This window comes from Chlorocebus sabaeus, chromosome 9 (genome assembly GCF_047675955.1).
Source record: "Chlorocebus sabaeus isolate Y175 chromosome 9, mChlSab1.0.hap1, whole genome shotgun sequence".
NCBI classification, from domain to species: Eukaryota; Metazoa; Chordata; class Mammalia; order Primates; family Cercopithecidae; genus Chlorocebus; species Chlorocebus sabaeus.
The window spans coordinates 19,276,679-19,298,110 of NC_132912.1; the positions used below are offsets into that span (position 1 = coordinate 19,276,679).

Here is a 21,432-nt window from a genome sequence, read left to right on the forward strand (position 1 = left end):
ATTTCAAGTAGCTCTACTTGCTTTGAGCTTCCCATTAAAATGTAATTGTATCATATTTTAGATTTCGTTTTAAAATGACCCTTTTGTGAAATTTCCCACAATGATGGATACCATGTTCTGTCTTTATCGGTGTCAATGATATAAATCAATAACAATTTCCTGACATTATTTGATGATTCAGTGAAGGGTAAGAGTCATAACACAAAAGTAAAAGGTGATCGAGTCTCTGTGAAGTTGCTGTGTCCTTGGCCTGCTTAATTTAGAGCTGCATGCAATCTTGTTTCTCCAGGCCGCCCTATTCTGCAGCATCCACTAAAGCCCAGTTATCTCTTTATTTTGTTAGAGAGACACAGGATGGTGTAATCATTAATGGCTCAGCTTACGTATTTTTCTTACTTGACATGTGATGCTCAACCAATTACTTCTATAATCTGTTTCTTTCACTTTAAAATAAGATGAAAATAGCATCATCTTCACAGGATTAAAGCAAGTGAATGTGACTGGCATGTAGTAAGTGCTAAATAAAAGATGACTGCTGCTCTTATTATTGATACCATCATCATCCTTCAAAAATTAATATATTCCTACTCCTCTCTACTCCTTCTTACTGTATTTCTATTTTCTCTTGGATTCATATTCATTTTTTGCTCCTGTTATTTTTTTGAAAACAAGATTTCTGTGTTAATTGTGTATTTTTCTGGAAAAGCACCTGAGTTTTATACTTACAAAAAGTAATCACTTGATTGTGAACATTTATGAATTTTTGTGGTTCCTGAAAGCAAGAAATTGTTTTGTTCTTAAAGGGAGTAATATAATTGAATAAAACAAAAATCAACAAGATCCCAGAAAATAGTTTTAGAAGAGAGAGTCATCTAATTTAATTTAAAATATAAATTCTCCAATTACTTTGAGAATCTTATCAAATGAGGTTTTCACTCTTCCTCCATCCGTGGCTGAAACAGCTCTTCTGAGTGACCTCTTTCTCACTTACTGATTACCAGTTGATGCTGACTGTGTTCCAAAAGGGAATTGGTCACAGCATTTTATATACACACACACATACATGTATACACACACATTGTGTGTGTGTGTGTGTGTGTGTGTGTGTGGTTTTGGTTAAAACCAGCAATAAAAAAAAAAAGTAACAACCATGATGATTTTGAAGCCATGAAATGGTCATTATTTACAGGTATAACGTACATTTCTTGAAGGAAGTAATTGCTTGTATTTTAAAATTTGTATGATTTTAATTAATGGTAGAATTACAATTTCTAATTGTATAATTATGAATTTCATTATGTAGAAGTAAGCAAAATGTAGACGAACTAATGTTACTTTTATTTGGCTTTTGAAGTTGGATTTATTCTTCCATTTTACTATGAATATCTAAAGGAACCTGGTAGTTCCCTTCAGGTAAAATAATGTAACCACATTTTAAAGAGTACTTCATCATTTTACTTCACCTCATCCCAGGGCCCACCCATTCCATTCAAATAATGTGAGCAGGTACCTTTTTAGGAGCATAGAGAAGTGCCTCAAACAGTCGCTTTTTTCCTCCAGTTTTCTTTGAGTAGCACAGACCTTCAAATATGATGGTCAACAAATGCTTGTCTAAGGAGTCTGAAGAATTAAGCTTCTATTTTAATGGACATCAATGCGAGATGTATTATAATAACAAATTTAGAAAAACTCTTTCAAACATAAAGCTGTCCAAAAAAATCACAATCACTTAATGGTATTAAACACAATATGTCTCTAAAGTACAATACTTGTGTATGTTTTACCAAGATCCTTTTTCAAAACCTGTTATTTTCTGCCTCTGGAATGAAGGCTATATTTCTTAGCTGGTTAAGATTCTACAGAAACCGGCCGGGCGCAGTGGCTCAAGCCTGTAATCCCAGCACTTTGGGAGGCTGAGACGGGCGGATCACGAGGTCAGGAGATCGAGACCATCCTGGTTAACATGGTGAAACCCCGTCTCTACTAAAAAATACAAAAAACTAGCCGGGCGAGGTGGTGGGCGCCTGTAGTCCCAGCTACTCGGGAGGCTGAGGCAGGAGAATGGCGTGAATCCGGGAGGCGGAGCTTGCAGTGAACTGAGATCCGGCCACTGCACTCCAGCCTGGGTGACAGAGCGAGACTCCGTCTCAAAAAAAAAAAAAAAAAGAAAAAAAAAAAAAAGATTCTACAGAAACCATCTCTAATCAGAATCTTAAAAATTATTATTATGTACATTACATTAAAATATCAAAAATTGCAAATAAAGCAACAGTCCCTGCTGACTATCCTCATCACCCACCATAGATTTTGTATTGGGTATTTATAGATAACAATTTATTTTTACTTCCAGTCCATTTTCTATTTACTTAACATGTATGAATGTACCACATATACTTGGAAATCTGAACGGTTGGATGTTTTCAGCCTAAGTAATATTATACTATAATATTTTTCTGTAACTTAATTTTTTACTCCAAACACATGTTAAATTTCTTTCCATAATGACACATGTAGATAGATGTTATTTTTAACTTGTATAGTATTTCTCACTATTGATTGATTCACATGTAAGTTCTTTCCTGTCATTTGTCATCAAAACCAGCACTGAATTAAACATTCCTTCACAGGCCTTCATGTGTATACTTTTGAATGTCTCTCTAGGATAAATGCCAAGAAATTAACTCAATTTTTATGGTCTATGCAATTTTTTTTTAATAGATGCTATCTACTTGCTATCCAATTGAGCTGTACCAACTCATGAAATTTTCCTCTCCATCTATTATCTGATTCATTTGTTGTTCTCTTAAAATCTTATACTCCTATAACACCCATCAACATTTTCTTTTATTATTATTATTATTATTGTACTTTAAGTTCTAGGATGTATGTGCACAACATGCAGTTTGTTACTTGTGTATCCATGTGCCATGTTGGTGTGCTGCACCCATTAACTCATCATTTACATTAGGTATATCTCCTAATGCTATCCCTCCTCCTCCCCCCACCCCACGACAGGCCCCGGTGTGTGTTGTTTCCCTTCCTGTGTCCAAGTGATCTCATTGTTCAGTTTTCACCTATGAGTGAGAATATGTGGTGTTTGGTTTTCTGTCCTCGCGATAGTTTGCTTAGAATGATGATTTCCTTCATCCGTGTCCCTACAAAGGACATGAACTCATCCTTTTTTATGGCTGCATAGTATTCCATGGTGTATGTATGCCACCTTTTCTTAATCCAGTCCATGATTGATGGACATTTGACACCCATCAACATTTTCTAAACACACCATGCACTTTCTCATCTCGGTGTTTTTGCTGAAATTGCTGCCTCAGTTTCTTGAGGTAAAATATTTTGCCCAACAAAATTTGGTATCATGGAGGCTATTACTTCTCCATCCAATCTTTTCCCAAACTCTCATTATTGGCAAAAAGAATGAATTGTCTTCTTTGAGTCTCCTAGTATCTTATACTTATTTCTTATACAGCATTTATGATATAGTATAGTGAATGTGTCATACCAAGTGTAAGAGAGAAAAAGTAATATCGTTTTCTCACTCATCACAAGGGGCATGACTGGAACCCCTATAACAAAAGACAGGTTAAAAGGAAAAAAAGTAACAAATTTATTAACATTTTATGTGACATAGGGGCCTTCATAAACAAAGGCCCAAAGACCAGGGAAAACTCTCTATGTTTATGCTTAGGTTCAAAGATGAGTGGACACTCATGAAGAAATATAAATGGACAAAAAGAGTATTATCTCATTGTAATAAATTGGAGAGAACTGAGCAGAGATCTTTATTGGCCTCTCTGTGTAGTGTCTGTTTCATCCAGGTATAGATAGGGTAGGACACCAGTTACATGAGGTTCTTATGACCTGTTTTGAGGAGAAGTAAGCCAGATAATTGCTTTTTATCTGGCTTTCACAAAGAGAAGAGAGGGGAAGTCGGAGAGTGACTCCAAGGTGCTATATTTTGGGATAGCATGTTCTGAGCCCTGGCACAAGTAAATTTAATGATCCTTGAGATTAGAGACCCTCCCTGATAAGATAGAGATGTACCTTCTGTCTGTGTCCTGGACTGGTGGTCCACTATATGGGTTCATAAGATTCCAGGCATAAATTACTTCTTCCTTTCCCTCCTCTCTCTCTCTCTCTTTTCTTGGAATAACAGCATAATAATAGGAGTAATTAACAAGAAAGAAAACAAATTAAATCAGACATTATTCAGAGTGTTGGAATAAATTAAACTTAAATAGATGTCTCTGAGTGCTTGAGCATATGAATATTATCAACCAGTGTATATGTGGTTATTGATGTGTGCTTTACTACGTTGAGTACGTTTCTGTGTATGTATATAATATATATTATGTTTCTATGTATGTATATAATACTTAAATATTTTAATATGGAAATAAATCATTGCCTCCAGCACACTCATTACAAATGAATTCATATCTCAATTAAATTGAGTTGTAAGCCACACAGTTGACTGCTCCAAAGAGCTCATTATAAATGCATATGACTCTTAATGGCTCCAATGGGAAGAGATCTCTTCATTAATGATGAATGTTACCACTTTTAATTGAAACAAGGTTACCTTTGGCATTAAGGTTACATAAGATGCTGTCAAAGCAGTTATGGCTTTATAAATTTAAATTAGGATGTTCTGGTCAGAACAGGTTTCTAAAATTAGATTGGGAAATGGGACAGATGTATTTCTACACAAAGAAATACGATTGTAAGACATTACTTTTGTGATGTGTTTTTAACAGTTTTATCTTTCTGTAATTATAGTTAATTTTGGAAGCTACTGTTTTTTCGTCAAATGCTACTGTTGCTCTAGATGACATCAGTGTATCCCAGGAATGTGAAATTTCCTATAAATCACTACCAAGGACCAGTACACAAAGCAAATGTAAGTTTTTCCTTGTCACTGTTGCTATTTTAAACATTGAATTAAGCTCTTCTCAATATCAAAATATAAAATATGTTAGAGTCACGAATACCTAATACAGCATGTGGATTATATCACCTGTTCTTGAAACCTAAGATATATATACATTTTTAAAATGGTAAACATCTGGTCTATCATAGTCTAGTCCTTAGCCCTGTCTTCCAGTAATACGGAAAATGTTCTATGCTTGCAGCTGAAATTATTACGTCCAAATATTTAAATTATAAATGTTATGAAAAAATTATAATTGTTTTGCATGTTTTAAATACACTTTTTAAATATTCACATCTCCATTAATTTTATTCAGAACTTCAAATGAGCATGTAATAGTATTCATATTTAAGAATCACCCAGGAGTTCAAAAAAACCAAAAACGTTGTGTTTGGAAAAATGATGTAAGGCCAACCAAAAATTTAAAACTGGACCTTAAAATTCTGTGTTTCTATTCAAAATTTAATATTTTCAAATCACAGATGGAGTTTGTCTAATTCTTTGACTAAATTTTTTGGAGAGAATATCAATTAAAGGCCAGAAATGGTGCCATAAAAATGAATCTCATATAGGCAACTATGTATTTTAAAACCTAATCATTATTTAGATTCTGGGATCAGTGTACACACTGAAAGATTTTACAGTGTATCTTCGGTTACTTTCTCTTCCCAGTACTAATTGATGTTTCTCTCTGACCACTCCTACCCTCAGATCTGAATGAATAAGTAGACAATATTAAAAAAATGTTTTCTGAAAAGTGTCACACTTTATTTTTCTTAATCTATATCTGTGGAAAATATTTGCATGTGAAAATCAGACATAGTGTATATTCCTGAGTTATATTTACTTACACAACATACTTAGTGAGTGGAACAGTTGCATTCTTACAGGAGCTGAATGGACTATCAAGAAAAATTTGGGGCACATGATTCTGGATTGAGACGAAGATTCAAGAATTTTTAATTAAAGGTCCTTTATTAAAGACATCTTTCATTCGAGAGATTGTATATTTCTAGGTACTCACTTATATTGGGTTAAGGTGCATTTACTTTTTTCAGAATGCGTGTTCTGCATGCATAATAGACCATTCTAAGCTCTGTGTGTGTGTGTTCATGCAAATATGTGTTCATGCAAGTGCGTGTTCATGCAAGTGTGTGTGTGCATGTGTGCACGTGTGCCTGTATGTTTGCGTATGTGCGTGTCCGTGCATGTGTGCATGCATGTGTGCATGTGTGTGCATGTGTGTGCACGTGTGTGTGTGTATGATTCTGATAGACACTGAAGAGTGCAGAGCAGCAGATTTAATGATTCATTTAAAGATTCACGAGTTCGGCCAGGCGCAGAGGCTCACACCTGTTATCCCAGCACTTTGGGAGGCCGACGTGGGCGGATTCCGAGGTCAGGAGATCAAGACCATCCTGGCTAACACGGTGAAACCCCGTCTCTACTAAAAATACAAAAAATTAGCTAGGCGTGGCGGCAGGTGCCTGTAGTCCCAGCTACTCGGGAGACTGAGGCAGGAGAATGGCGTGAACCCGGGAGGCGGAGCTTGCAGTGAGCCGAGATCGCGCCACTGCACTCCAGCCTGGGCAACAGAGCGAGGCTCCGTCTCAGGGAAAAAACAAAACAAAACAAACTTTTACTAGTTTTTAAGGTTTAAACAGGATTACCTTATTTTTGTTGTTTAATTAAAGATTTTCTTTCTCCTAATGAAATACCACATCACCAGAATCGCAATAGCTGAACGGCATTAAAGTTGACATTGAAGAGCATTCCCTTGTAATGTAGTACTTGGAGGTGTAGGGACAGAAAGGTGTGACAAAAACCTTTCCTCACCCATCATAAGGGTCACAGCTGACACTCCCAGAATGAAAGACAGTTTAATAGGGGGAAAAGCATAACCAATTTGTTTATCAAAGTTTTACTTGACACAGGAGCCTTCAGAAATGAAGAGGCAAAGACCCAGAGAAAACCATGTGTTTTCTTTTACTTTTTCATTTTTATTTGCTTTTCATGCCCTTTTCCTAGTCAGAAAACTGTGTATTTTTCTGCTAGGTTTTGGTGAAGAACAACCAACCATTTTGAAATGTGACTGGACAAAAGGGTATGATCCAATGGTAACAGACTGAACAGGGAAATTTAGCAAAGCCTCTGTGTTCAGAGTCTCCTTGACTCCTTTGTGTAGAATTTCTCCCCCCCTGGGAACAGGGAAGGACCCCTCTAGAATGAGGCTCTTGTTACCTAATTTCAGGCAAGATAAGCTAGATAATTTCTTTATGACCAGCGCTCACAAAGAAAGGTCAGGGAAGATCAGAGTGACCTTGCTCCTGGGGTACCTCCCGATCTCCTTCAGTTCAATGTACTTTGGGGTAGCCTTTCCTGAGCTCTTACCGAGACAAACGTGTGGTTAAAGGTTTTAAATCATTCCTAAAGTTAACCTTAGCTAAAGTTATTGAGACTACTTGTTCTTGCTTATGGAGAGTTCTTTTTCATAAATTCACTCAGGATTCACGGATGCGTGCTTCTATGTGAACGGCAGATCAGTTGAATTGATTATATATCTAATTAGGACAAATTACATGAATGATTCCTGAAAGATCAATGGATGTACACAAAGGAAAAAAAAAAAGGGTTTCTTACTGTTTTTGCAAATATGTCCAGTTGACAATTATAGGATCTCATTTGTGGAATTCAGTATTAGTAATGGGCAGAAGTTTATGGAGAGAAACTGAAAGGAATATTTAAAAACGTGCCATGCTCCATTGACAGTACATTGTTATATGTATGGAGCAGAATGGCCAAAGAGTTACCCAGATTACCCAGACCCTGTACAGGACTTGAAGCTTTTGAAATATTTAATTGGCATACAAATGGCCACACCACTTCAAAGCAATCTTCGAGCTGTAGTTTTCTGCTCACAGTTCACATGATGAAAATCGCAAGTACTGCTTTGATTTCACCTTTAATCAAGCTGCTTCTCCTTCAGAATATTTAAAAGCTAGTGTTGATGAAACAATTATGCGTTCTGTTTATTTGTTAAAGGGAGAGAGCCTGTTTTACGCTCTTAATCCCAATTTTGAAGCCAGATTTGTGCCAGGTGAGGATGCAGGTTGTATTTCATCTAGGAAGATCCATGATTTTCCACCTGAGTGCCCAAAGGGAGCACATGAAACTAATTGCTGTGAGTGCATTACTGACTCCTTCGGCAAATATTTATATGTACATATTTACTCTCTGAATGTAAAGTGCATACTACTCAAGTGAGCATTGTTTGATGAAGACAGAACAGAGACCTCTTCGTGATGGAAATGACTTGCCTGTGAGAACAAACCAGATTCGCTTTAAACTAGAGGCGATGAATGAAAACGTCCTGCTAACTTTCAGTTTTGCCGTGCCAGAGTATAACATTTGAAATAAATGCAGGATAGAGCTCAAAACACAGGAACAAGGATGTATCTAGCCAGTCATAGAAAAATAAGTACTACATGATACCACTTATATGAGGTATCTACATCGTCAAGTTTCTAGAATCAAAGAGTAAAATTGTGGTAACCAGGTTCTGGGAGGAGAGGAAGTGGAAAATTACTATTCAACAGGCATACGTTTTCAGGCAAACAAGATGAATAGATGAAAAAGATCTAGACATCTGCTGTATAACATGGTACCTACGGTCAATAACAATGTATTGTACACTTAAAAATGTGTTAAGGAGGTAGATCTGGCTGGGTGTGGTGGCTCAAGCCGGTAGTCCCTGCGCTTTGGGAGGCTGAGGTAGGTGGATCACTTGAGGTCAGGAGTTCAAGACCAGCCTGACCAACATCGCAAAACCCTCTCTCTACTAAAAATATAAAAATTAGCAGGGCATGGTGGCACATGTCTATAATCCCAGCTACTCAGGAGGGGCAGGTTGCATTGAGCTGAGATCACACCCACTGCATTCCAGCCTGGGTGACAGAGTGAGACCCTGTCTGCCACCCCTCCCATAAAAAAGAAGGTAGATCTCATGTTTTCTTATCACAATATATGTATTATGAACATTTCTTTATTATATTATTTTTAACATCATAGTATTCTTATTAAGCACTTGCTATTTCAGTACAACTAGCAGTAGAAGGCGTTATAATGCTTACGAATGTTATTTCAAATGATACTGTACAAATAAATAGTTCTGTGGTCACAAAACTGTAGACCCTGTCTAGTTCTATATATTTTTCCACCTTTGAGAGTCTCCTTTCATTTTGTCTTTTTCCAGGACAATGCCTCCATTCTTTCTGCATTCTACTTAAACAATACTAAAACTATTGTAGCATCCCTGAAAAAGTAATATAGAAGACGAAGAAAGAAAAAAAGAAGGGTGTGTGTTGGTGGATAAGCTTTTCCAGAAGTATTTAAATAACTGTGCTATTGAACACAATAAAAAAGGCAAGAGGAAAGGCAAGATAAGCATTCCATCTTATTGATTACCCATACCCAAGGTATAAACCAAGGTGGTTTTGAGTCAGGACAATGGAGGAACACAGACATTTTCCGGAAGTGTGGTGGGACAAAGAATTAGAGAGACACTTTCCTCTGCATTCAAAACATACATGAGAATGATCAGAACAATCAGGGCCATTGCTGAGTGCTAATACATTGACAAGCAGCCATGCTCTGTGACCCACAAGAAACCTTATGCGCATCTTTTCTATATCAAGAGATTTGGTAAAGAAGAAAGTCTGATCATTTCCCTCAAGAAATGTAATCTGTTACGGAGATCTCAGAAATAAATCTGAACATAAAAGACCAATTAAGTTTTGATAAAGGCACCAAGAGGACACAACAGGGAAAAAACAGTCTCTTCAATAAATGGTGCCGGAAAATCTGGACGTTCCCATGCGAAAGAATGAAATTGGACCTTTGTCTTACACCATCCACTTAAATAAATTCAAAATGTAAGAAAGTCCTATATTTAAGACCTGAAATCATTAAATTCCTAGAAGAGAACATAGGGGAAAAACTCCTTGACATTGGGGTTGGCAATGATTTTTTAATATCACACCAAATGCCCTTGCTACAAAAGCAGAAATATATAATGGGATTACCTCAAACTAAAAAGCTTCTGCACAGTAAAGGAAACACTCAGCAAAATAAAATAACAACCTGCATATCGGGAAAAATATTTGCAAACCATATATCTGATAAGGGGTCAATATTCAAAATTTATGAAGATTTTATACAACTCAGAAATAGATAAATAGATAAAAAATGGGCAAAGGCTCTGAATGGACATTTCTCCACAGAAGTCATAAAAATAATCAACTGATATATGAACAGATATTCAACATTTCTTTGGCATTAATCATCAGGGAAATACAAATCCAAAACTCTTTTAGATACCTCCTCATATCAATTAGGATGGCTATAATAAAAAAAGGTTAACAAATTTTAGTAAGAGTGTGGAGAAAAGAGTACTCATATACTGTTGGTACAAATGTGAATTGTGCAGCCATTATGGAATATGGTATGGAGGTTTCTAAAGAAATTGAAAATAAAACTACCCTATGATTTAGCAATCCCTCTTTTGGGTATATACCCAGAAGAAATGAAATTCCCACCTCAGAAAGCTATCTGCACTCCCATGTTCGCTGCAGGATTATTCTTGATAGCCAAGATATGAAAACAACCTAAGTGTCTGTTATGGACAGATAGATAAACTGTGGCATTTACAAAACAGTGGAATATTATTCAGCCTTAAAAAAAAGAGATTCTGCCTTTTTTCGCATCCTGGGTGAATCTGGAGGAAATTATGCTAAGTGAAATAAGCCAAACACAGGAAGGAAAATATTACATTATCTCAATTATGAGTGGCATCTAAAAATTGTATACAGTTATAGACAATGAAACAGTGGTTATCAGAGGCAGGGGCCAAGAGAAAGAAATGGAGATAGGTAGATCGGAGGATATGATGTAGCAGATATGGAGGAGAAATGTGTCTAGGGATGGAATGTACAACATGAGGACTACGGTTAATAATACTTTCCTGGATTTGAGTTTTCAGATTTGATAAATGAGTGAGTTTTAGCTACTCTTGCCACAAAATAAAAGAAAAAAAGGGGTAATTATGTGAGATAATGGATATTTAATTTGCCTCGCTGTAATAACCTCTATATGTAGCTCATAACCTTATGTCATGCATGTTTGATATACACAATAAAATTTGTTTTAAAAATTAAGAAAAGAAGCCTAGTCTGTGAGGGAAGAAATGTATCGGTTTAATAGTTTTGTAATGATTACTGGATTAGAGATGTAAACAAGTAGCTATTTTAAGTCTAGGAAGTTGGAGAATATATTCAATAGAAGGTATGTAAGTCCTCTATTGGAATTTCTTAAGATGTTTTCTAGTTTTCTTGCTGTTTAAGAAGAGTGTCTATTGCAAGTTCTGCCAGGGATTAAAAGTTCTAGGCCTCTCTCTGATATACATTAAGACTGTTACCAAATGTACATGGTTTAAGAACCTTACCTATATAGTCTTTTAATCATCAAATATAAGAAATAGGTACTATTTTCCTCATTTTACAAACTTTCTTATCATTTAGTTTTCTTATCAGAATTCCATTTTAAACACAGTCTGCCTCCAAAACCTATATTTCTTTTTTTTTTTTCTTTTTTTTTTTTTTTTTTTTTTTTTTTTTTTTGAGATGGAGTCTCGCTCTGTTGCCCAGGCTGGAGTGCAGTGGCACAGTCTGGGCTCACGCCTCCCAGGTTCACACCATTCTCCTGCCTCAGCCTCCCGAGTAGCTGGGACTACAGGTGCCCGCCACCACAGCTGGCTAATTTTTTTTGTATTTTCAGTAGGGACGGGGTTTCACCGTGTTAGCCAGGATGGTCTCGATCTCCTGACCTCGTGATCTGCCCGCCTCAGCCTTCCAATGTCTAGAAGTTTAATGAATGAATGTCTTTAAAAAATAATACTTAATCCTTTATCCTTAGTAATTATTTCTTTATTACATTACATTTTATAAATCTGAAATGTATTAAATAGCTTTTAATTCTTATAGTGCTTTTCAGGGACTTAAAATATAATTTTTCAGACATAAAAGGAAAATAAAAGATCACTATTTGGATAATGGACCCACCCTCATATGGAATTGAATTAGAAAATTAGCAAATGAGCTCCAGTTCTCTAAAGTCTTATTTTAAGTTCTTTTTTTTTTTTTTTGCCTGCTTTTTTTGAAAAAGCTAATTTTATACTGTGATTCTGTTTATTCATAGAAATGCTAATTCTTCATCCCATTTTTGTGAATGCTTTCATTAAAGATTCTGGCAATGAGTGGAGGTGAGGTAAAGACACAGTGAAGAATACGGAGAAATAGGAGTCTTTTTTTTTTTTTTTCTTGTCTTTTTGCAGCAAAAATGTTTGAAGGAAGCATGCAAAATTTAGGCTGCGATTCTAGTGTTGAAAAAACGAACATATCACTTCTCTTATAAAGACCTTAATTGCTTGAAAAAACAGGGGTTTCTTATGAGGAGGAAAAGACAATGCCACTCTCAGGATTTCTGTTTATGAACTTAAATCCTCCTAAAAAGGACCATTGCTATTCTTGAATTTCAAACATTTAATATTTTAATACTATTTACTTGAATTTTTCTCACTTTCACAACCATGTTTAACACAATTTACTTTCTCTTTTACATGAGACTGATCATGGCCTACCTTAAACGGGTTATTAAGTTTGCTAAAAATTTAGATCTTCAGTACCTTGAAATATCTTCAGATTTTATAGACAAAAATAGCAAATATAAATTGTAACCAATTTTGGTAAATGAGAGAAAAACAGTTAATGGATTTGTTCAAGAACTGTTTGGGATACATAGAGGTTGGGAAGTTTTACAGAATTTTGATAGCCTTGGATAATTTAATTGAATGTTTCCATATTTATTTATATTATGATATAAAAGCACAATTACTTAAATTGTAACCCAGGTGGCCAGGTTTTCAAGGAGTCTCTCTCTCTGCCAGTTAAAACACCACACACTGACTATGATGTTAAATTGTGTCTGATATTTTAATCATAATAACTGAAGGACTGAAATACCTACATAGCATGACACATAACAACATATTTCAACAAAACTTCTCTGAACCTTCAGAAACTCTAAGGGACAGGCTGCAGGGTGAATCACTGTTGGATACAATTTTTGTCTGGGCAGGGTGGAATTACAACGTATCAGAAAAGTTCAATGCCAAGAGTGGATTTTAGACCTGGACTCACGTTGCCATTTATGAGGAACTAGACAAATACTCTGTATGTTTTCATTTAAGGGAGTGTTTAACATGATGTGCACATCTTAGCTCTCAAGCCAAACTTGGCATCAGGACAAACCCTAAAAGGAGGCAGATTGGGAGTGAGCTCCAGAGAGCAGAACCAGTACCTAGGTGTCTTTCCATAATTCCAGTGTTCTGAAAAGTCCATTTCTCCTAGACAGGTTATTTGATGTAGAGGCCAATCATAATGCCACCTCATCATTTTTGAAATCTTATCTTCATTTTTCTTATATCAAAATTGTTACTCTAAATTGATTCTTTAGTATAGGTTATCGAAATACTATTTATAAGTTCCTATTTTTGTGAGCAAATACTTAGTTTCCTCAAGACTCAAATAAATAATGCTACTGATCAAGAATAATTGCATTACTCTGCGCTGAGTCTTATGTTTTCTTTTATTACATAAATTCAGAGAGAAGGCTTGAATTTCCTATAGCAACTCTCTGCTCTATATTTTTTTGAGAAGTGTTTGTGTATGTGTGTGTGTGTGTCTTAAGTCTTTGAATTAGGACTATTTTTTCAGTGTATTTTCTGAAAAATGTTTCTGAGTAGGCCTTTTTGGCTAGAGTGGAGATATTTAATCTTAATTATAATATTAAAGGCTTTCTATGATGTGTCTGTCTGTATAATTACAAATTACTTTTAATTTAATAAGACCTGGGAAAATTAGCTGCTGTTTTCTATGTTCTATCTTATGTTCTTTTTCCATAGCCCTGAATACAAGGAAAAAAAGTCTCAAAATATGCATAAATTTGCTAATTATTGAGTATCTTCCTTTTTTATTAAATGCATATTGGTAAATAAGTCTCTGTAGGGAAAAAGGCTATCTGGTTATTTTTCCGTAGTAGACTGGATTTCCATTCTCTTCTCTTGACAACTGTTTTCTAGTCAGACAAATCCCTCTAGACAGACGTCATTGTGAAAGACCCTAATGGGAGATTGTTTCTGGTGAAGGCTTGTCATTTCTGTGGCATAAAACCAAGAAGTGGAGAAAACGTCCATTCACCCTCATTTATGGAAGTCATTGATCACTGATAAAGAAAAGTGAAAAGTATTTCTATAGACAGGTACAATCTGATAAATAACCCATGATATTTTGATCAATCTTTGCTGCAGATAATCATGTTGTTAAATTAGGAGAATTCAGGACAGTAATGAAAATAAGTGATTCTTCTTCCTCAGTTGAAAATTCTATTGAGAATAAAGTCAGGCATTTAATAAGAAAGGCTTTTTCTGTGATTATTTAAGATTAAATTCCAATACATTAGATTATTAATGGTGACTATGGAGACAGTGGATTTTTTTTTCTGTGTCATTACTTTGAGCTTGGATGGGATATTATTTTTTTGACAAGATCATTGTTCTTCTTCGCTCTTAAAATTGTGTTAGAAGTGTTAGCAGCTTTCCTTTTCTTTTTGTTGCTTATGTGCTGAAACTATTCAGTTCTTCTCTTTTCTCCCATGCCACTACTCTTGTTGATTTTGTTTCCATTTTCAGGTTAGCAATGTGTATGATAGGTAAAAGGGGGGCATACAGAGCCTTCCCCATCTTACACCAAGTGTTCCAAGCATCCAAGCAGTTGATGTCTCCCTGCCTTGCAGAAACACACCACTGTAGGGAGTGAAATGTACATTGCTTCTGATGTGATAGAATTATCTCTTTGGGATATAGGTTTAAAGACACCTAAAAGACCACAGAATAATTTACTTAATTTATATAGTATAAATACTCACATGCTTACTTTTAAGCACTTACTTTATAGCTGACAGTGTTTGAAGTAAATTTGCATGCACAAGCTAATTTATAGCTCTGTAAAATAAGGCATAAAGAGGATTAATATTAGGGCCCTGCTTCCTAGCTGGGGAGAGACTGACACTTATAATGAGTGAATAAATTATGTACTATTTTTAGAAGGGATATATGCTGTAGAGAAAAAATGAGGCAAGGAAAGGGCAATGGGGGAAGGCAAGGGAACTTTGCAATTTCCAAGAGAGTGGTCATAGTACATCTCAGTTACAAGGTGGCATTGAAACAAAGACTTGAGAAGGTGAGGAAACAAGCTTTGAGATATCTCTGGAAAGAGTGTTCTAAGAAGAAAGAAGGAACTAAGGGATTGGGACAGGAACACACCTGGTGAGTTTGAACAATTGCAAGGGGACCAATGTGATTGGAAGAGGTTGATTAAAGAGAACAAGTATAGGATAATAAGGCTGAGGAAGAGCAGCCCACCTAGAGCAATGGTTCCCAACATTGGCTGTGTGTGAGAGGCACTCCGAGTTCTTTGCAGCAACATGGGTTGAGTTGGAGGGCAGAATCCTAAGCAAATTAACACAGAAACGGAAACCAAATACCACATGTTCTTAATCGTAAGTGGCAACTAAAACATTGAGTGCACCTGAACATAAATAGGGACACAACAGACAATGGACTACTGGAGGGTGGAGAGGTGGGTGGGTTTAAAAACTACCTGTTGGGTACTGTGCTGACTACCTGGGTTATGGGATCTGTACTCCAAACCTTGGCATCGTTCAGTATTCCCATTGAACAAATCTGCACATGTACTCACTGTATCTAAAATGAAAGTCGAAATGAAAAGACTTGAGGCAGGGCTAATTAAATCACAATCTCTAGGGTAGAATCCTGGCATTCATAATTTTTAAATTATGTGCAACCAAGGTTGAGGACCATTTCAGCTGAGGCCTTATGGGTCATTGTAAGGACACTAGCTTTTAAGTGAGACTGGGAGCATTTTGAACAGAAGACTTTCAAGATCTGACTTGCCACAATCACTGTGTTTGCTACATTGAAAAGGGATAGAAGGGGGTTGTTGATGCCCATCATCAATGACAACCTGTAACAAAATTGGGTTTATTGATAATTGCTAAGCAAGGAAAATGGCCTACCAGGAAAAACTTGGATGTGGCTTAGCAAGAGGAACTTATTCTAGGATTTGAACTTGTGTTGGGTGGTTTACAGAAGGGCTCAAGGAAGCAAGAATTCTCTTTTGATTGGATGTTTTTTCAAAAAATAGGATAATTCTATAATTGTGTATCTAAATAAAATTTAGGAGGTGAGAGAAATTGAACTGAAGTTATCATTGGTTAAAATACAATACTCATGTCAGTCAGGAAAGGGGAATGAATATTTGAGCACTTTCGAGTTTACACTGTGATCTTTTTTTTGTCTGTGTTCACAAATGAATAGAGTGACCTTCTTTTTGTCTGGTTTTATTTCTCAGTCTACAGAGTGACCTTGTTGGATGTTGTTGATCTGTGCAAATATTTATGTTCAACGGAAGATGACTACAGCTTAGCTGTTATTGTTGGTTCAGGTACTAGCAACACCAAAGTCTAGATGACATTACCAGCAAGCTCCCAACTGATGGCCAGTGGCAAAAATGGAAGCAGAAAGAGCAGTTGGGGAGTATTCCAAGGACTGAATAAGGAAATGATGGTGACTTCAACTAGGTAGGGTGAGAGCAGTAGAGATGGTCAGAAGTGGGCAGATTCTGGATCTATTTTGAAGGCAGGTAGAAGTGAAAAGCTTTGATAGAAGTGAATAAATAAAGATAATAAAGCAAATCAAAGAAATCAAACATTGGTTCTTCAAAAAGATTGATAAAATTGACAAACCTTTAGCTAAATGGACCAAGGGAGAAAGAGAGAGAGAGGGAGAGAGAGACAGAGAGAGGGAGAGACAAAGAGAGAGAGAAGATTCAAATTACTATAATCAGAAATAAAAGTGGGGACATTACTATCAATTCTACATAAATAAAAAAGATTATAAGAGAGTACCATATACAAGTGCATGCCTTTGGATAACTTAAGTATAATAAACAGATAACTGGATAAAATTGGATAACTTAAGTATAATAAACAGATTTCTAGAAATGTAAAACCTACCAAGACTAAAGCACAAAGAAATAGAAAATCTGAATGGATCTACAACTAGCAAAGAGATTTGATGAATAATAAAAGATCTGCCAACAAAGTAAAGCCCTGGAACTGTCCCATTAGTATCAGTGGTGAAGTTTGCCACATATGTAAAAAAGAACTAACAACAGTCCTTCTCAAATTTTTCCAAAAATTTGAAGAGAAAGAATATTTTCTAACTTATTCAGTGAGGCCAGCATTACCCTAAGACTCAAGCCAGACAAAGAGACTGCCAAAAAAAAAAAAAAAAAAAGAAAACTATGAACCCATATCCTTTATGATCATTTATGCAAAATCCTCAACAAAATATTAGCAAATTTATATCAGAAGCATATTAAAAAGATTATACAACATTACCAAGTGGGATTTTTTCCTGGAATGCAGGAATGGTTCAACCGAGGAATATCTATCTATGTAATGCACCACATTAACGGAACGAAGGAAAGAAAAAAACACGTGATCACCTCAATTGATACAGAAAAAACATTTGATACAATTCAATATTCAATTCAGGATAAAAATACTCAACAAACCAGGAAAAAAAGGAAACCACCTCAACATAATAAAAGCCGTATATGAAAAACCCACAGCTACATTATACTCATTGGTGAAAGACTAAAAGGTTTTCTTTTAAGATCAGGAATAAGGCAAGGATGTCCATCCATATCCACGTTTGCCACTTCTATTCATAGTACTAGCAAAAGCAATTAGTTTAAAACATAACAAAAAAAGAAAATAATAGGAATAAAGATAATGAAATAAAAGTCATACAAGTTGGAAAGAAAGAATTTTTATATGTAAATATCCCTGTAAATTCTACAAAAAATCCTATTAGAATTAAAAAATGAATTCAACAAAATATAAAGTTAAAATACAAAAATTGGTTGCATTTCTGTACATTAGCAATGAACCATCCAAAAAGGAAATTAAAAAGCCAATTTGTTTGCAATAACATAAAAAAAGAGAGAAAGTCTTTAGGAATTAAGATGATGAAAGACTTGTACAATAAAAAATTTTTTAAAAATTTCTGAAAGAAACTGTAAAAATATAAATAATGAAAAGACATTCCATGTTCATGGATTAGAAGACTTAATATCCTTAAGATGTGAGTACCACTCAAATTGATCTACAGATTCAATACAATCCCTATTAAAATACCAATCACATTTTTTTAGCTGAAATAGAAAATAAGTTCATATTGAATCTCAACCCCAAATAGACAAAATCATTCTGAAAAAGAGGAACAAAGTTGGAGGACACACACACACCCTGATTTCAAAACTTATTACAAAACTACAGTAAACAAAACAAAAACAGTATGGTACTACCAAAAAGACCAATGTATAGATCAATGGAATAGATTACAGAGTCCAGAAATAAACCCTCACATATATGATCAAATGATTTTTTTTTTTTTTTCCGGCAAAGGTACCAACACCATTCAATTGGTAAAAACCAGTATTTTCAATACATGCTCCTGGGAAAACTAGATACCAACTTGTGAAAGTATGAAGTTGGACACTTACCTAACTTCATATTCAAAAATTAACTTAAAATCAATCCATAACCTAAATATAAGACCTAAAACTATAAAACTCTTAAAATATAGGACAAAAACTTTATGATGCTGAGGTTGTCAATGATTTAATGGATGACACCAAAGGCATAGGCAACAAAATAAAAAATAGACAAATTGGAGTTTATGAAAACTTGAAAATTTTTTGCATCCTGAAACAGTATTAACAGAGTAAAAAGGCAACCCCAAGAAGGGGAGAAACTTTTGCAAATTATATATCTGATAAGGGATTGATATCCACAATATAGAGAGAACTTCTAAAACTCAATAATAGACCAACAGCTCAATTCAAAAGTAGACAAAATATTTTAATGGATGTTTCTCCAAAGAAGATAAACACATGACCAATAAGCATGTGAAAAGTTATCCAACATCACCAACATTAGGGAAATGCAAATCAAAACAATGAGAGACCACCATGCACCCATTAGATTACTACCAAAAAAATAAAAACCCAAAACAAAAAACAACCAAACAAAAAACTAATCCAGAAATTAACAAGTGTTAGTGAGGGTGTGGAAATTGGAACTCGTGTGCACTGTTGGGGATGTAAAATGGCATAGCTACTGTGGAAGAGGAAAGTAGTTCTTCGAAAAAATTAAAAATATGATTACCATATGATTTGGCAATTCCAGCTTTGGGTATATACTCAAAATAATTGAAAGCAGGATCTCAAAGAGGTATTTGTACATTCATATTCATAGAAATATTATTCACAATAGCTAAAAGCTGAAAATAACCCATTCATTCACTGACAGATGAGGGGATAAGAAAAATGTGGTGAATGCATACAGTGGAATGTTATTCAGTCATAACAAGGAAAGAAATTCTGACATATGCTATAAAGTGAATAAAACTTGAGGACATGGCCGGGTGCAGTTACTGACGCCTGTAATCCCAGCACTTTGGGAGGCTGAGGTGGGTGGGTGGATCACCTGAGGTCAGGAGTTTGAGACCAGCCTGGCCAACATGGTGAAATCCCATCTCTACTAAAAATACAAAAATTAGCTGGGTGTGGTGGTGTGCACCTGTAATCCCAGCTACTCAGGAGGCTGAAGCAGGAGAATTGTTTGAATCTGGGAAGTGGAGGTTGTAGTGAGCCGAGATCACTCATGCCACTGCACTCCAGCCTGGGTAACAGAGCAAAACTCCATCTCAAAAATAAATAAGTAAAAAAACAAAACAAAACAAAAAAACCAAACTTGAGGACATAATGCTCAGTGAGATAAGCCATTCACAAAAAGAAATAATGATATGGTTAGACTTATCTAACCATATCATTACAGAGGTACAGAGGTACAGAGAATAGCCTAAATCTTAGAGACAGTAGAATGGTAATTTCCTGGGCCTGAGGAAGAAGGAAGTGGAGTATTCTTGTGTAATGGGTACAGATGTCAGTTTTGCGAGATGAAAAGAGTTTTGGACATGGATGTTGGTGATGGTTGTGCAACAATATGAATGCACTTAATACTTTTAAGTTGTGCACTTAAAATGGTTTAGATAATAATTTTATGTGTATTTTATGACAATAAAGAAAAAGTAGGGGAAAAAGCAAATAAGAAGAGGGCTTGGTATGCCATTGCTGGTTTAAAGATGGAAGGAGCCACATGAAAAGATAGGACAGTCAGCCTTAAGGAGACAAAAGAAATCCTCAGCAGACAGCCAGCAGTAAAACAAGGACCTCAGTCTTAACAGCCACGAAAAACTGAATTCTGCCATCCACATAAATGAGAATAAGCCAGGAAGAAGATTTCCCCCCACAGCCTCCAGATAAGAGCCATTGTGACTTGCACTTTTATTGCTGCCTTGTGAGACCCTAAGCAGACAGCCATGCCCTGCCGTCCTAGACCTCTGACCTACAGAAACTATGAGGTAATAAATGAGTGTGGCAAGTCCCTAGGTTGCGGTTGTTTGTTACATAGCAGTAGAAAACTGATAGAAACTAAAATAAAATATAACCAACTAAAATAAAATAAAACCAATGCCCTGGGTGTCAATAGAAAACAAATGCACCGGCTGTTATTTTCTTCCAACACTCTAAAGATAACATTCCTTTTCTTTCTGGTTTCCATTGCATCTATTAAAGAGGTCTAATAAGTATTCTTTGAAGGTGATTTATGCTTTTTTTTTTCCAGCTGCTTTTAACATTTTTCTCTCTGGCATAGATTTTCGGCAGTTTGGCTAGGGTGTGCCTTTGTGGGTTTTCTTTGTATGTGTTCTTTTGTGTTCACAGGGATACTTGAAATATGGCTTTATACTCTTTTCAGTTTTGAAATTTATTAGACAGATTTTTCTAATACTTCTTCAGTTCCTGGAAATACTGTATGCCTCACAATGAATTCTGAAAGAAGGCCAACATTATTTCAACAAACGATCAACAATAGAATTGTAAGAGGGTGATAAAATAACTTACAACATCAGGCATACATAGTCATGAAATAAGATGGATCAAGCCAGGCTCGGTGGCTCTCACCTGTAATCCCAGCACTTTGAGAGGCTGAGGCAGGAGGATCACTTGAGCCCAGGAGTTCCAGACCAGTCTGGGCAACATGACAAAACCTCATCTCTACAAAAAATACAAACATTAGCTGGGCGTGGTGGCACATGCTTGTAGTCCCAGCTACTCAGAGGCTGAGAAGGAAGGATCATTAAAGTTTGGGAGGTTGAGGCTGCAGTG

At 35.7% G+C, this 21,432-nt stretch overlaps 1 protein-coding gene across 1 annotated transcript in view; it reads left to right on the forward strand.

Moving 5' to 3' along the window:
• The window catches only part of MALRD1 (MAM and LDL receptor class A domain containing 1), a 687,535-nt gene that overhangs the window by 121,787 nt on the left and 544,316 nt on the right, over window positions 1-21,432 (forward strand). Inside the window, exon 14 of the mRNA XM_008002435.3 lies at window positions 4,792-4,912. Coding sequence (XP_008000626.3) covers window positions 4,792-4,912 — 121 coding nt within the window. The remainder of the gene's footprint in view (window positions 1-4,791; window positions 4,913-21,432) is intronic.